Here is a 15169-nt window from a genome sequence, read left to right as displayed (position 1 = left end):
TAAGACAGTCTGGTAGGATTTGGAGAACCTGGTGTCCCTATCTATGAACCACAAGCCATTCCTCTCCCCAGCCACAACTACCGCCCTTGATTACATCATACATCCGCAAGCGGGAGCTGGAGCTGATGAAAAAGTTTAAGGAGCAACTGGAAGAGAAGACGCAGATAATGCAGGCTAACATCAGAAGCCAGCAGGACGCACTGGAAATGATGAAGGAACAGCTTCAGAGAATGCAGGATTCCAGCTTTCAGGTCAGAGGCCAGTTCCACGTAAGTCAGTGGCAGAAGGGAGAGGAGAAAAGGGACCTTGATAGTTTTCAAGCAGTTAGTCACCAGGGCCTGCTAGGAGGGACATTTGGAGCGGTCTTCAGTGGGGACTTAGGGCTGTGCTCTTTGTCTGCTGGCTGTAGTGGCTGAGGTGGGCCCAGCTAGGCTCTGGCAGTGGCAGATGGGACTCCTGTATAGCGGGCGGCCTGTCCCGCTCCATGCCCAGCATGTCTTGTGCCCTGAGGAAAGGCGCGGCCTCTGAATAAGACCTCTGTGATACTGTGTCTTTCCAGATGCAGCCACGCGTCTCACACCACCTCGACCGTCCTGAGTCCCAGTCATTGGAGCCAGTGCCCAAGAAACAACGCACTGAGCAAATGAAGGAGATCAACCTCTCCAGTGGTTCATGTTCATCGCACTCTTTCAAATTCTCTGAGGAGTTTGAGGAGCCTTGTGATGTCTCCAGCCAGGTATGGAAAGCCTGTTTCAACTGGGGAGCTGAAAGATTTCATTTTCATAAACCTTGGGGCCCACCCGGTTCTCCTGAGGGGGTGGTGGCTATTCAGTTGGCTGCAATTCACTTGCCTGAGAGAAAAATGCTTGGCAAGCTAGACCCAGATGCTCGTGCCCAGGAGTGTGTGTTCGCATGTGTGTTCTGGATTGCAGCCAGGAGCCGGGCTGCAACTCGTGCCCCGATCAACACGTAGACATCACCCAGACCACGCCTGGAGGCGCAGGGCCACTGTCATCTTCTGCTCTGGGAGAATGGAGCAGGGGTGTTCAGTCCGGTTCTGGGGGACTCTTGCGGGCACTGAGGTCCTCTTGTCTCTCCTTCTGAAGCCACTGCTGCAGGGGGAGGACCCGTTCCTGCCGCAGGCGTTGCTGCAGGTGCAGGACCAGCACGTGGGGCAGCCTCTCCTGCGGGAGCTGCAGACACGGAAGTGGCCACAGCCACCTAATGCCGCAGCGGGAAGCCAGGCGCTGCCGATACGCCTGCTGGGCCGGGCCACCGTAGCTGTGCCCCTCTGTGAGGACCCTGGGACGTTCATGCAGACCCAGTCCATCGCTGTTCCTGTCCAGTTAGTAGCTGGACAACATGCCTCTGGCTACTATCAAGATGAAACCCTGGGGGACAACAAAGATGACCGTCCTAGGTAAGAAGCTCATGGAATGGTGATAAGGGCTGAGGTCCCTGCTTTCCCCTTATGGCCAGACAGTGTGCCCGCGACCCTGAGTGACTTGTCCACAGGGCACCAAACCCCTCATCAAAACCAATGTGCTCCCACTCATCTTGCTCTGCCCGCCCCCTCCCCCCGCCTCTGCAGGCACAGTGTGTGGCCAAGCATGTATTGATGGAATGGAGGAGACTCTGTGAAAATAGGAGGCCTAGATAAGGAAGCTCCCGAGCTAGGGAATTGGCATGCGGATCTTGAAATCGCTTGGCTCGGTCCACCCAAGCCCAGTCTCATGGCGCCGGGTGTCTATAGCAAAGTCTCAAGTGCCCATATCGGGATGACTCCTGGGCTCCCAGCTTGCTTCTCCCACTCCACTGCGATCTGGTGATCACAGCGGACCAGAGCAAGGGGTCTCCATAGCATTGACAATCTATGTGAGGGAAGTGGGTGTGAAATGGCCGTTGGATACCAAAGAGTTAAGCTCCCAGAAGGACTATGTTCTGGGAGGCAGTATGGGAACATGAACACATTTTCTGCTCAGTGATAAAGTCTGTGGTCCCAAATGCCAGAAAGAGAAGGCTCTGCTCAGCCCCAAAGGGGCTGTGGAGCACATGCTTGGTGCCCAGGGAATATTTTTGAGTGAAGGCCGGATCTCGGAGCGGGCCTCCCAGAGCTCTCCAGATTTCCTTCTGGGCCCCCTTGTAGGATCAGTGACCCTGATACGTCTGCTGGGTGGGTTAGTGCCGTGTTTCCTGCCGGCCTGATCATCAGAATGCACTTGAGGAGGTTGTGGAAAGTACACATTCAGAAGTCCCTACTTACCCAGGATAAATGGGGCTCTTGTAGAGAGAGCCCTGGATTTGCAGGGAGGAGCTGGCCCAGCCAGCCCCACTCTGCTGTTAGCTCCTTTAGCGACAAAGGGCGCGTCCCTGATTTTGGGTGGGTAAAGTGACTGGCCCGAGACCACGGAGATCACCATCGTAGCAGATTGAGGACTGTCCAAGTAGTACAAATAAAACCACTCGAGACAAAAGACTGATTCACCTCAATCTTTACATTCACTTGACTCCAGCAAATGGAATCTTCTTCGGGCAAAGTGAGGGTACAAACCAGTGACTCCCGATTTAGCCGCCACCACCAGTCATGCCGCAGGCACCTACCGATGAACAAGGCAATGACTCCTGGGTCACGGTTCCCAGATCCGTGTCACTGTAACATGTTTCTTTCAGTTTTGTTTCTGAGGAGGAGCGGGGGGTGTCCATGAATCCACTGCCACTGGTGTGTAGCCCAGGCTCTGACATAGTCACTTCGATCAGCTTTCCTCAGTCTCCCATAAATTCTGACTCTAGCCTCGTCACCGTGGACACCCCGCAGGATTACATCCAACTTTTGAAACAGCCACGAGATCCACAGTATCACCTTTACCTCCAAGTGAACACTTGGCCTTCCAGTGAGCAGAACACTCTGCAGGGCCAAGCCGCCCAGCCCCAGGTATGACCATTCCTTTCTCCTCTGCCCACCAGCCCCCCCGCCCCAGGCCAGGTCAGGGCGTTCTGCATGGAGGCTGGGCCCCTTCCCGCAAAGGCACACACTACAGGAGTACGCTCTGGGTGTGAAATCCAGACTTCGAAGCTCAGTAAATTTGAGGGTGGTTACTCGTATGTGTGTGGTGGCACACACTCTGCTGAGTAAAAAGATTCCTTTCAAGTTTCCATGAAAAAGTGAGCTGTCCTCATGGATATTAAATGCAATCTGATGTGAAAACTTCTCAAGCGTATGTTACCTGGACAAAGTGAGTCAGGCCATATGCTGAGCTCATTGCCCGAGCCCAGGCCCCTGTCTGAACTTGTGGATCATTCGTTCTGCTACAAAATCCAGAGCCTAGTGTGGGTGTGTTTCCTTGTGCTAAAAAATAAACCAAGGGTCCTTCTATGGAACGTGCTTGGTGTTCATCCACAGGGTGCTCCATGTTTGCCAGGGCGGACCCCACCTCAGGGACCATCTGTAATGGTCATGTTTCCAGGGCAGTGTTGGCAGCCGGTCCAGAGGGCAGGCACATATTGGGTTTTGCTCCCAGATACACTCCCAGCGAGCCCCTTGGGACCACACACTCTCAATCTGACTAACAGTACTTACAAAGGGTGTTTTGATTCTGGCTTTAGAAATCTTCATGGAGCCTAACCTCCGATTTTTTAAAACTAACAACAACAAGGAAAAAAGAACCCAGTAAGCTAAGGCAGAATGAGTGAGTTTGGATATTTTAAATGGCTAAAGGTGTGATTATTTTCACATACACACCTTGACCAGCTGGACTGGACCAATCCTCCAGAAAGCTGATCCATGAGAGGGACTGCCCATGCAAAGAGACCACGTAGATGCTCAGTGGATCCCGTGGTTCAGTTCCCAAGGCATACTCCTCTGGTGAAACTCTTCATCATGTCTGCTCGCAAGGCACTACCATCTGGTTGGGCCCTTAGAAGCAGAGCCAAGACCAAGCCGAGGATGCCTGGAAGGTTGTTGGGAGAGTGCAGTGGGGCAGCCAGGTGCAGGATCATGTGGGGCTTCCTTGTCCACAAGACTTCAGGGGCTCCCCACACCCTGCCCTGACTCATTTCCACTGCTCCCTGGGTTCCCAGACACATCCGGCTTTCTTCCCAGAACCCAGCCCTGCTTCTTCCGTTCCTCTGTCTTCTCTCCCATCCCTTGGGTTCCACTTACTGAATTCTTGCATCACCTTCGGAACGCAGCCCACAGAGTCCTTTCGTCTCAAAGAGAAAAGACTCCCCCAGCCTAGTCTTCGTAATACCACCTTTGTGTCTGCCCCTCCTCCCCACTCCACAGCTCAGAGTGGGTTGTTGTGACCTTTCCCATCACATTGTTCACGTAGGCCAGGTAGCTGCCCATCAAGGCTCAGCGTGGAAGTTACTTAGTTTGAGCAGAGTAATAGCAAGGTGCAAGGGTAGGGGCAGGGAGAGAGCTTCCAAGCCTTTGGCTACCTATGGCTGGCAGAGAAGCTGGGCCAGGGAGGGCCAGACACAGAACCCAGTAGCCTTAGGCATGAAGAAAACCTTGGGAGAGCCCAGGGCTACTCTTGCTGGTCTTTAAGGCAAGATGCTATTGGAAGACAAAAGTGGAGAGGAACCTCATTGTCCCTAGCTACACCTCCTACCAGCGCCTTGTAAGTCTGTGCTCCAAAGAGGTGTTTCAAAGCAGTTTGCTGACTCGAACCAGAGGGAATGTCTCACCTTGTCCCCGTTTTTCTTGGCAGGCGCCAGCTTCTGAGGCAAGTCTGGAGGCTTCCCAGGACCCTGACGAATACTCACCAGGCCATGTCAGCTATTTCATGTCTGCAGAGCCGTCTAGCTTGGATGAGCACCAGCGCTGGCGGCACTTTCATACCAGACCTTGAGAGAAGAGGGGCAGACAGGCCGATGAGGCCTCCGTGACCAGGGAACTCCAAGGCTCACAGAGTTTCCTGGAATAGGGGTTGGGGAGCGGGGGGTGGACATTTCCTTTCTTTCCTGATAAGTTCTGTTTGAGATTGCTGAGCACAACCTGTTTCTTGGAAGCCATGTTGCAGAGGCAGCCCGTGACCCCCTGTGTGCTAATGTGTGACAGCAGCCGGGCCACAGCAGGAGACTGTTGTCCCCCACCTACCTTGTCTGGCCTTGCACACACCTGTTCTACCATGGGCTGGCAGGCTGCAGAGTCTACTCAAGTTAGAATACGTTTGTTTGTTTTTTTTTTTTCCTGCCAAGAAACATTTTCCAGCATGGTTTGCAATCTAGTAAGAAGCTGTTCTGTCTTAAGCCACAAGAGTTCTAAAACCTTGGCCCTGCATCTCCTCCACAGTCATGTTGGGGAAACCACAGGGGAACAGCATTCCAGTGGTGGGAAGCTGAAATCAGAACAACATAGGTGCTTTGTATTGAAATAATCACAGCTCCAGTGCTTAATAAAAATTGTCTTTCATTGCAACTCTTTGTGAACTTATGATGGACGTTTGGAACCTAGAAATGGTACTGACCCAGTTGACTGGTACCGGGATCCTGAGCAAAGAAAGGGCTCATTTCCTGGACTTGGGCCCCTCATGGGCACCTCTGCTGCCTGCCACAGTTGCAGAGACCAATGGCTCCTGCCTTCCTGAGTGAGTAGCTTGTGTGCCCAGGCCCTCTGTGTAGCTGAAGCCTGCTGGCTCCTTCATTGATGCCAAGGGCAGCCACAGGTCTACCGGGCCAAAAACAGTGGGCCTAGAGGCTACCCACTCCGTGTAGACCATGCTCTGCCTCATATATCACCTCCAAGGTGAGCCTGGATGCTCTGCATGCATGTTCCTTCTCTCCTGCCCTATAGCTTTCCTCCAGGGTGTACTCGGCGGGAAGCCTGCCTCTCCCTCTCCCACTCCCCCTGCTTGTGTTCCCTCTCTCGCTGTGTCTCTCTCTGTCAAATAAATAAATAAAATCTTTAAAAAATAACAAAACAAAGGTGGGGCCCTTGGGGAGTGCTTGGGTTTAGATGAGGTCATAAGGGTGGGACTCCCCCAGTGGAATTAATACCCCTATAAGAAGAGATACCAAGAGCTTGCCCCCTCTCTCACCTTGTGTGCACAAAGAAGTCATGTCAGCCCAAAGCAAGATGGTGGCTACTTACAAGCCAAGGGAACAGGTATCAGAATAAAACCTACCTTGCTGGAACCTTCATTTTGGACTTCCATCCTCCAAAACTGTGAAAAATAAAGGCCTATTGTTGAAGCCCCCATCTATGGTATTTTGTTATGGCAGCCTGAGCTGAACAAGACACAGGGGCAGTTTGCTTCTTGGAATGTCACTTTGTAGCCATTGGGAAAGAGCAGCTGAAGGCTCACTTGCCGGAGTCACTCCTTGGCCCATTGTGTTCAGCAGAGACAGAGCATGTCCAAGAACCAGTTCTCTTGGGCTGCCCAGTAGAGACAGCAACAGGGAGGTCAGGGACATTCTTGATGCCCGCCTTGACTGTGGATGAGCAGAGTTGGAAGTGATGGGCATTCTGGAGTGTTGGCAGGGACTCTGTGGCCTCCTACACTTGCAGCTGCCTCTCTTGGGTCAGGGGGCCACCTTCCCGCTCCTGCCAGACAGCACGGAAGGACGACACGTGTACAAGCCATGCTGCGCTTGCTAGAGTGGGGGAACGAGAAGCACTGCTCAGAGCTCCAGAGCTGCCTTGTGGACCCTGTGTGGGCTGGGGGTGGCATTTGGCCCTGTAGGCGCCTTCAGGCCACTTAGTCAGCTGGTAGCCTTCTGACCACTCTGACCACGGGGGAGGCTCAGAGGTTTACTGTGTAGTAGCAATAGTTCCCACAGCTGGGCCTGCTGTTTCCAATAGGAAAATGATTTGGTCCTGCCTCCTTTCTCCCTTTACATGGTCAGGCAGGCCCTAAGAATGGCGCACTCCCATCAGATGCAGCGGAGGCTCTGTTCTGCCTTGGACTAGTCACTTAAGCTCTTTGAGACTCAGTTTCTCCATCCGAAAAAAGGAGTGAGGAGGAGACGATGCTTTTCCTACCTAGCTCTCAGAGCAGGTAAGGATAAATAGAGACTTTGGGAGAGGCACCATAAAAGCTGACGAGGCTGGAGGCATTTGGTTGGGATTATTGTTTGAATTCAGTGTCTAGAGTGTGCCCGGCTGGGCCAGAACTTGTTTGAACGAGCCCAGTTAGTTCAGGCTTCACCACCCCCTGGATTTCAGACAAGGACCCTGACCTGGGAAGGTCTGTGGTCACCTCAAGCTGTGCCTCAGTCAACTGCTTAGCTCCTGGCTCAGCCCCGGGATGAGGTTGCCAGAGGGTCAAAGGGGCAGGCTGCTTGGGCTTGCTCTTTCCCGGAGATCCCCACAGGAATAGCTGTAAGGACATCCCATTTTAGGGTGGTACAAGGGTCCCAAATCCTAGAACCAGTGCTCACATGCAGGATGGGCCAGTTGTGAGTTTGTTCTGTGTATTACTAAAAGCAAACCCTGCTGAGTGATTTCTCTGCAGCCTCTCTGGCAGTTCTGGGCCCAGTCCCTGCTCCAAGGCATTCCTGCTTCTCCTGGCCCAGAACTTGGACTTGGCTTTAACTGGGGCCGGCTGGCATTTACCTTTTGGCTCATTTTCCCAGGCATGAGAGCTAATTCCCCTAGCTCCAGAGGGTCTCCTGATGATTGCAGCCAGGGAGAAAGCTGTGTGCTTGCAGGCTTTGGAGGGGGCAGGGCTGACCAGAGTGGAGGAGGGCCGGACAGCACAAGGGCAAGGGGTGACTGGTGTTCCTTTAGCAACAGTAGAATCGGAGACAGGCATGAACTGAGGGGTGGGGCCTGTACCAGCCTTGCCCAGTGCAGGACAGAAGTTTGGGCAAGACTTGAGTCAAGAAGAGTGGTCACAGAAGAAGTTTCTAAGGCCGCAACTCAAACTGGAGTCATGGCTGTCTTTGTGGTCTGTGCTAAGCTCAACTGCTCCAGGAGGCTCTGGGGACTTCGCAGCCCACAGCACAAAGTTTCATCAGAGAAATCTTCAGATGCCACACCGGGAACTGCTCCATCACCCTCCCTCCCGGCCCCACATGCTGTACACACAGTGCATGATGCACCTGAGCCACCTAATCTTCTCTCTCAGGCTCTTCCTGGGTGTGGGAGAGAGAGCAGGGGGAGACGAGCAGTTTCTCTAGCAGCCCAAGGGCAGGCAGATCCCAGTGAATGGGTTAGAAGGGGGACTCCAAAGGCAAAGCAGGTCTTGTTCCCAGGATACCCACCCCCAGCTCCCCAAGCTCAGCTGCCTGGCTCTCCCACCTGGGTGGCTCCCAAGAGGCAGTGGCATTCTGCCTTGGCCTCCGAACCCCATGGCCCACACTCTACTCACTGGCTGGGATACAAGGTCTGCCTGTTCCCTGAATTTCCTGGCTTTGCCGTGCACTTCCGCTGGGACAGCTGTGGCCTCCTCCCTCACCCCAGCTGCTTGCCCAGGAGATCCAGGAGCCCTGGGCCCTGGCCATCCTTCCTACAACACAGCCATCAGCAGCCCCGACATTCAAAGCGGGCAGCCCCCAGCAATGCTGTCAGGAAGGTGGCCCCTGGCTGAGACCATCGTCACCTTACCATGACCCCACAAGCCTTGATGGTGGCTCAGTGTGGATTTGTTTACCTCTCCAGCATGCAGCCACGTTCGCTTCCCCTGTGTGGGAAAGCACAGGAGTTGCATTTCTCTGCAGGTTAGTGGGCAGGGGAGGCTGGAAGAACATGACCGAAGTGTCCCAGCTGCCACACATGGCAGAACTTCCAGACACAGCTGCCACGACCCCCACATCAACTTATCCCCAGGTGGGCCACACAGCCTCCTCACTGAGCAAGACTCAGCATGGACATAATAGAGTACTCCACACCCAGCCTTAACAGCTCAATATTCATGTGTTTTCTGTGGCATCAAAAATGTATAAATGTCCCTACTCTTGAATGCCTTTGATGAAGAAAGAAGATCATTTTCATGGACAGCGCAGCACCGTCTGATGCCCTTGGCAACATCGCCAGCGTTCCAAGCATTTTGAAGATGAGAGCAAAAGTAGTGAATGAGAGTGAAGGGACATTCTGGGGTGTGAATATTGTTCAGCCAAAATCACTGGGAAGGAAAGGGGGCAGTGAGGGAGAAACACTGCAGAGGGGGAGAGGGCAAGGTGGGCATGGGAGCTTAGAACTGCAGCTTCTCTCACCAGGGTGAGACTTGTCTCCAGCCTCAGGAGAGCACGCCAAACCCCATCCCCAGCTCTCAAAATGGGCTACCACAATTGCCATGAAAACCCTCTGCTTTTTAGCTGGGACCCAATTGCATGTTTCATAGGGGATATTAAGTAACTGCGCATCCCTCCTCCCTTCATAGACTCTGTCCCCAGCCTCCCTGAACCACTGGGTTTAGCACAAACCCTGGTCTTTCCGCCCTCGTGGATTTGTCCCTATTCCATACACCTGGCATGTCCTTCCCTCCCATCTCTGCATTTCCAACCCTTGCGCGTGGTGCAGAGCTCAGCTGGGAAGTCCTGGTCTATTCCATGCCCCCCTCCACCCCCGCCTGTGCCTCACTCAGAGCATTTGTGTCTCCGTTCAGCTCCTGCTGCACATGTGGCATTGCTCCTTCTAGACTGAGCTACAGTGGCAGAGATCAGGGCAGGTCTTGGAGGCCCCCAGAATACCATGCCTTGCAGACTGAGCCTTTTCATCTACAAATGTTCCAGTGAACATCTTTGTAACTGAAGTCCTTAGCAGTCACCTGGAAAGCGGAGAGAAGGCTGCTTAGTGGAGGAGAGAACTGGGTGGAAGTTGAGTTGGCAAGTGTCCAACAGTGGCAGTGGCTCCAGTGAACCTCTGCAAGTGGCTTTGTGGCACACAGAAGGCAGGAACCCTGCAGGGAGATGGCGGCGGGGGGAGCAGAGCAAGGGGGAATTGACAGTGACAACTAAATGCCAAGAGGCCTGAAACTTCCAGAGCCATGGATGTTTCCTGCCCAGATGGAGGCCCTGGCCCTAAGGGTCAAAGGGTAATTAACCACATGGTCACCTTGTTGATGAAACAAAACCCACAGCCCTGCAGAATCAAAACACGTCAAAGGCACGGAGGCAAAGGTCAACAGACAGGACAGACAAATTGCAGTATTTAGAATCGTGCATTCAAGTGTTTGTGTAATCTATTTAGAGTTCTAACCCCCCAGTTTGTGGGGAAGGTAGGTGGGAGAGAGGCTGAAAGTTCAGCTGAGGTGGGGTGTGACTTAAGCTGAGAACCGGGCGAAGTGGGGGGGGGGATTTACACTCACAACCTTGGAGCACATGATCTGCTAGGAAAGGCGGACTGCACGCATGGAGGGGTGTCTGTTTACAGCAAGGGACCCAGGAAGGAGGTAGGGTCACCCGCTTTAGGGCTGCTCCTCTATTCTTTCCCCTCAGCTGCCTCCGAGCAAAGCCCAGCAGTTTCCATCTGGGATGTGGTGCTGAGGAAAGCAAGACGTTGAACTTTTATTTGAGATTTCTACCTGCTATCTACCCTCTTGCTCTGCTCAACTTACAAGCATTCTCAGGACAATGTTCCCTCCAGAGCCACTTCTTCCTTTAATGGCTGTACTTTCCCCCTCCTCAGCCCTCTGGCCTCCATCTGGGAAATGATCCACGACTCCCAAACCTCAGTAGCTCACCCCTGATCTCCCTGCTGGCCTCTAGCCCTGTAGATCCAACGGCACGCTGGGTGATGGGTCTTAAGGAGGGCATGTGTTGGGGTGAGCAGTGGGTGTTACATGCAACTAATGAATCACTGAACACTACAACAGAAATTAATGATGTACTATATGCTGGCTAACTGAACATAATAATAATAAAAAAAATCCCACTGCACACTGGACATCTCCCCGTGGGTGTCCCCCAGGCACCTCAAGTCAACACAGCCAAAGGCTCTTCACCAGCTCCCCTCTCAGGGACTGGCACCAGCATCCTCTCAGTTACCCAAGCTAGCAGTCAGACATTGTCTTTAACTCCAGCCTTTCCCCAGTCTATCCTCTTGGGCATAATTGTCTGTTTCCTCCACTGACACACAGAAGGAGCAGGGAAACTGTGAATGAACGAGGGAGTGAATGAATAAACAGAGGGCTAGATGGTTTATAAGGTCTCACGGACCCAGCACGGGCTGGGCATGTAGGTATCAGGGAAAAGCTGTTGGGCAATGGGCTCTCTCCTCTCCACCAGAGCCTTCCCAGGCCACTGCGTGGGCACAAACACACCTCCAGGCTCTGGACATTTAACTCTAGGGGCCCTTGAGGTTGGGGCCAGCCTGTGGGGCTATATACCATGGTACCAGCCTCAAGAAGGAGGTTTGATGGCTCTTCAGGGCCAGGACATAGGCTGAGCTTCTTGGTACCAGCTTCCCATACCTCAGGGTACCCAAGAGAACACTCAGGGTCTCTTCCTGTGGTTTCTCAAGGCCGGGGCATTGGACAGAGCCCAGACATGGGCCAGGAGCACAGGACTGGCACCAATGAAGGATGTTTCCCTTATCTGTGTCTTGGGACTCATGGTTTCTTCTGTTCCTGCCTTACACATCCCACCACCAGCCATCTGGTGGCACCAACAGCAGGCTCCAGCTGGTAGGCAGCACCACTCAGGCCCATGCCTTAGGGAAGCTTAGAGCAGTCAGAAGGGTCACTGGAGCTCTGGCCACAGGCCCCCAAACTTTAGGCGGGGCTTGGTCAGACTCATTCCTTGTCGTCTCTTGCCCCCTGGCGTACGGTTGCAGTATTGCAGCCCTCTAGTGGCCTCCCTTGTGACCAAATCAACTAACATTTCCTGAGCACCGACTCTGGGCCAGACCCTATGCCGGCAAAATTCTTTTCTCAAGACTTTGGCCCAGCCCTTGGTCAGCCCCTGGTATCTCCAACTTCTCTACTCTCCAAGTACCTTCAGAGTCACCGTCCATCATGTAGTCGCTCCTGCCCCTTCTTTCCTTTGTCACAATTGCTGGCAAATCCCCAACTTTGCATGAATCCAACTATTTGTCCTCTGTGTGCCTGCACTTAAGTGTCTCTGTGCTACTAGGGAGAATTCCACAAGCTGGCAGATTGTGTACCACTATAGATTTATGATCTCCGGCCTCATCCGGGCTCAGAAGCATTAATGCTCAGAAGGCCTTCCAAATTTTGTGTTTGCCAGTCCCATTCTAGAATGGTGACTTGCTCTCTCAAAGGTCTTCATGTCTTCTCACTTCCCTCCTGTTTGCCTCATCTGTGTTTGATTTAGAAATTGGAAGATGTGGAATGGAAATTCCCTCATCATTCTCTCACCAAGCCTCTCAGCTGGTCTACCTCTGTACTCAACATTTCCTCCTTTCCTCAAGGTAAAATGGCAAAAGTATCCCTTCTCCTTTCTAGGCCAATGCCTTCTCTGCATTCTAAATGCCATCCCCTCCCACAGGCCCCTCTCTCTCCCATCATCCGATTCCCCATCTCTACTTGACCAGTTTCATCACCATGCAGACTTGCTGTAATATTTCCTGTCTTGAACAAAACTCCTCCCTCGACTCCCACATCCCTCCCCAGCAAGCACCACATTTCTCCGCTCCCTTTCCAAGTGCCAGTCTGCAGGTACTGTCTCCACTTCCTCTCTCTCTTCAGTGTAGTCGTCAACACCCTCAGATCCAGTCTCAACTCCTACCACTGAAATAGCTCTTACCAGGGGTTGCCAATGAACTCTGTGTTGTCAAGTTCACTCTGCACTTCTCTGCCCGAGTGATGTTACTCCAGCTCTCGGCAGTATTGATACAATGGACAGTCCCTTATGTCTGCGAACACTCCCTTCTCTAGGATGCTATGCCATCTCCTACCTCACTGGCTGCTCCGTCTCACTCTCTTTTGCTGGTTCTTCCTCCTGACTTCTAAACCCTGGAAGGCACAGAACTTGCATCTTGGGCTTTTCTCTACCTCCAGTCCCATAGCTATAAATCTCTCTCTCTCTCTCTCTCTCTGTCTCTCTCTCACACACACACACACAAACTACCTTCCTTTACTGAACCAGACTCATAAGCCACTGCCCAATTTGTACTTCAAAATTTAGATACCTTATTGACATTTCAAGTTTAATATGCTCCAAACAAAGCCTTTGAGACCCCACAAGCCTGCCGCATATTCTTTCCTCTTTCAGTAGATGGGACCCTCATTCATCTAACCCTTTAAGCTAGAAATCGGGGTTATGGATTGATTGTGTCCCCCAAACATTCATATGGTGAAATCCTAACTCCCCAGTACTTCAGAATGTGACCTTATTTGGAAATAGTGTCATTGCACATGTTATTAGTCAAGATGAGGTCATACAGGAGTAGGGGAGGCCCCTGACCCAGTAAAACTGGTATCCTTACAAAAAGGGGAAATTTGAACATGGATGTGCACACAAGGATAGTCCTATGTGAACATAAAGACAGAGGTTGGGGGGATGCTTCTATACTTCAAGGCATGCCAAATTTTTTTCAGCAAACCACTAGAACCTGGGGGAGAACATTCTCTCTCACAGCCTCAGAAGAAAACAATCATGCCAACATCTTGATCTCATACTTCTAGCTTCCAGAACTGTGAGACAATACATTTCTCTTGTATAAGCCACTGTTCTGGACTGAACTCCATCCCCCCAAAATTCATGTGTTTCTGAAAGCCTAAACCCCAATGTGACTATTTCCAGAGAGGGTTTTTAGGGAAGTAATTAAGGTTAAATGAAGTCAGAAGGTGGGTACCTAGTCCAATAGGTCTTATAAGAAGAAGAACATCAAAAATTCCTCTCTCACTGGGCACACACAGAGGAATGTCCATGTGAGGATACAGTGAAAAGACAGGAAGGTGGCCCTCAGCAAGAACCACATTTGAAGCACCTTGATCTGGGACTGGTAGCCTCTAGGATAGTGAGAAAATAGATGTCTTTTGTTGAAGCCCTATTCTGTGCCATTTTGTTATGGCAGCCCCAGCTGACTGATACAGCCACCCAGTCTGTGGCACTCTAGCCAACCGATACACTTGGGGTCACTCTGAACTACTTCTTTCTCCTAAGCCCTTGGCATCCACCCAACATGCATATCTTGTTGGCTCTACCTCCAAAATTGATCTGGAATCCATCTACTGCTCTCCTCCTCTGAAGTTCCCACCATCATTTCCCACACTACATAACACTTTAGCTTTCTAAGCAGGCCTTTATAGAACTTGCAAATGACACATTTTTTTTTTGCAATGTATCTTTTCCAATATGTATGCCTCTTGTTTCTTGTCCTAATCTTAGTACATTGTTTTAACTAAAATCTCCTCCCTTGTTAGAAACTCTCGTAACAACACAAATCATCTCAACTTCTATTTGTATATGATTTTGTTGAATAAATAAGTAGACTTACCCATATTGAATAAATAACAATTTAGCTTCTGCCCCCGCCTCTGAACTATATTGCAAAGTGGGGCAGAGATTGATTCCCCACTCCCGCCAAGTCCAGGGCATAGGGTGGGCAGTCGTCAGATGTATGCTGAAAACAAGAAGAAAGAAATAGAGATGCTCTAAGAGAAGCCAGCAGTGGTTTGTCAGGGAATGTCAGCGCAGGCTTCTACTGGGTCTCAGCTCCAAATGGATGTCACCAGTTAGAGAAGGTGGGGGGGGGGAGGCGGTGGAGTGAACATTATAGGGTTAGGAAACAGCCACGACAAAGGCCTGGGAGCTACAAAAGTGTTATAACCCCAACTCCCTCCATGAACTTCCACCCCTTTTAGGCTTCTGGATTCATGTTTTGCTCTAACTGAAAAGCCATAAAAAAAAAAAAAAAAGAAAAAAATGTATGAAACAGCTTTCTGCTCCATGCATGGATGGGGCTTTCCATGTTTAAAAAAGGTGGAAAGAATTGCAAAGGAGAAACAAAATAATAGATTTAGCTACATTAAAATAATAAATGCTTGAATGACAAGAAGATGAGCAACAGTAAGAGGCAAGCAAGGGCGTAAATACGTGTACCTAATGTGCATAGAGCATATGTGAATCAATAAGAAAAACACTAAGATTGCAGCAGAGAAGTAAGAGCATAAACAATTCACAGAAAAGGAAAATAGTGAGGGAATGTGTGAAAAAATAAACATGAAAAAAATGTAATCCAAAACAATGAAATATTTGAATAATTTTTACCAAAAAATTGAGTTACAGTTTCTTGCTGGAAAAGATGAGCTAAAAACACCTT

At 51.2% G+C, this 15169-nt stretch overlaps 1 protein-coding gene across 2 annotated transcripts in view; it reads left to right on the top strand.

Moving 5' to 3' along the window:
• Positions 1 to 5411, top strand: part of PASD1 (PAS domain containing repressor 1) — a 190513-nt gene extending 185102 nt beyond the window's left edge. For both annotated transcript variants that reach the window (XM_027608410.1, XM_027608411.1), the window contains 5 exons: positions 72 to 251; positions 560 to 736; positions 1107 to 1420; positions 2791 to 2932; positions 4710 to 5411. In XM_027608410.1, coding sequence (XP_027464211.1) covers positions 72 to 251; positions 560 to 736; positions 1107 to 1420; positions 2791 to 2932; positions 4710 to 4850 — 954 coding nt within the window. In that variant the 3' untranslated portion in view covers positions 4851 to 5411. The remainder of the gene's footprint in view (positions 1 to 71; positions 252 to 559; positions 737 to 1106; positions 1421 to 2790; positions 2933 to 4709) is intronic.
• The last annotated feature ends 9758 nt before the right edge of the window (positions 5412 to 15169 follow it).

This window comes from Zalophus californianus, chromosome X (genome assembly GCF_009762305.2).
Source record: "Zalophus californianus isolate mZalCal1 chromosome X, mZalCal1.pri.v2, whole genome shotgun sequence".
NCBI lineage: Eukaryota > Metazoa > Chordata > Mammalia > Carnivora > Otariidae > Zalophus > Zalophus californianus.
This window is presented reverse-complemented; position numbering and strand designations above follow the sequence as displayed.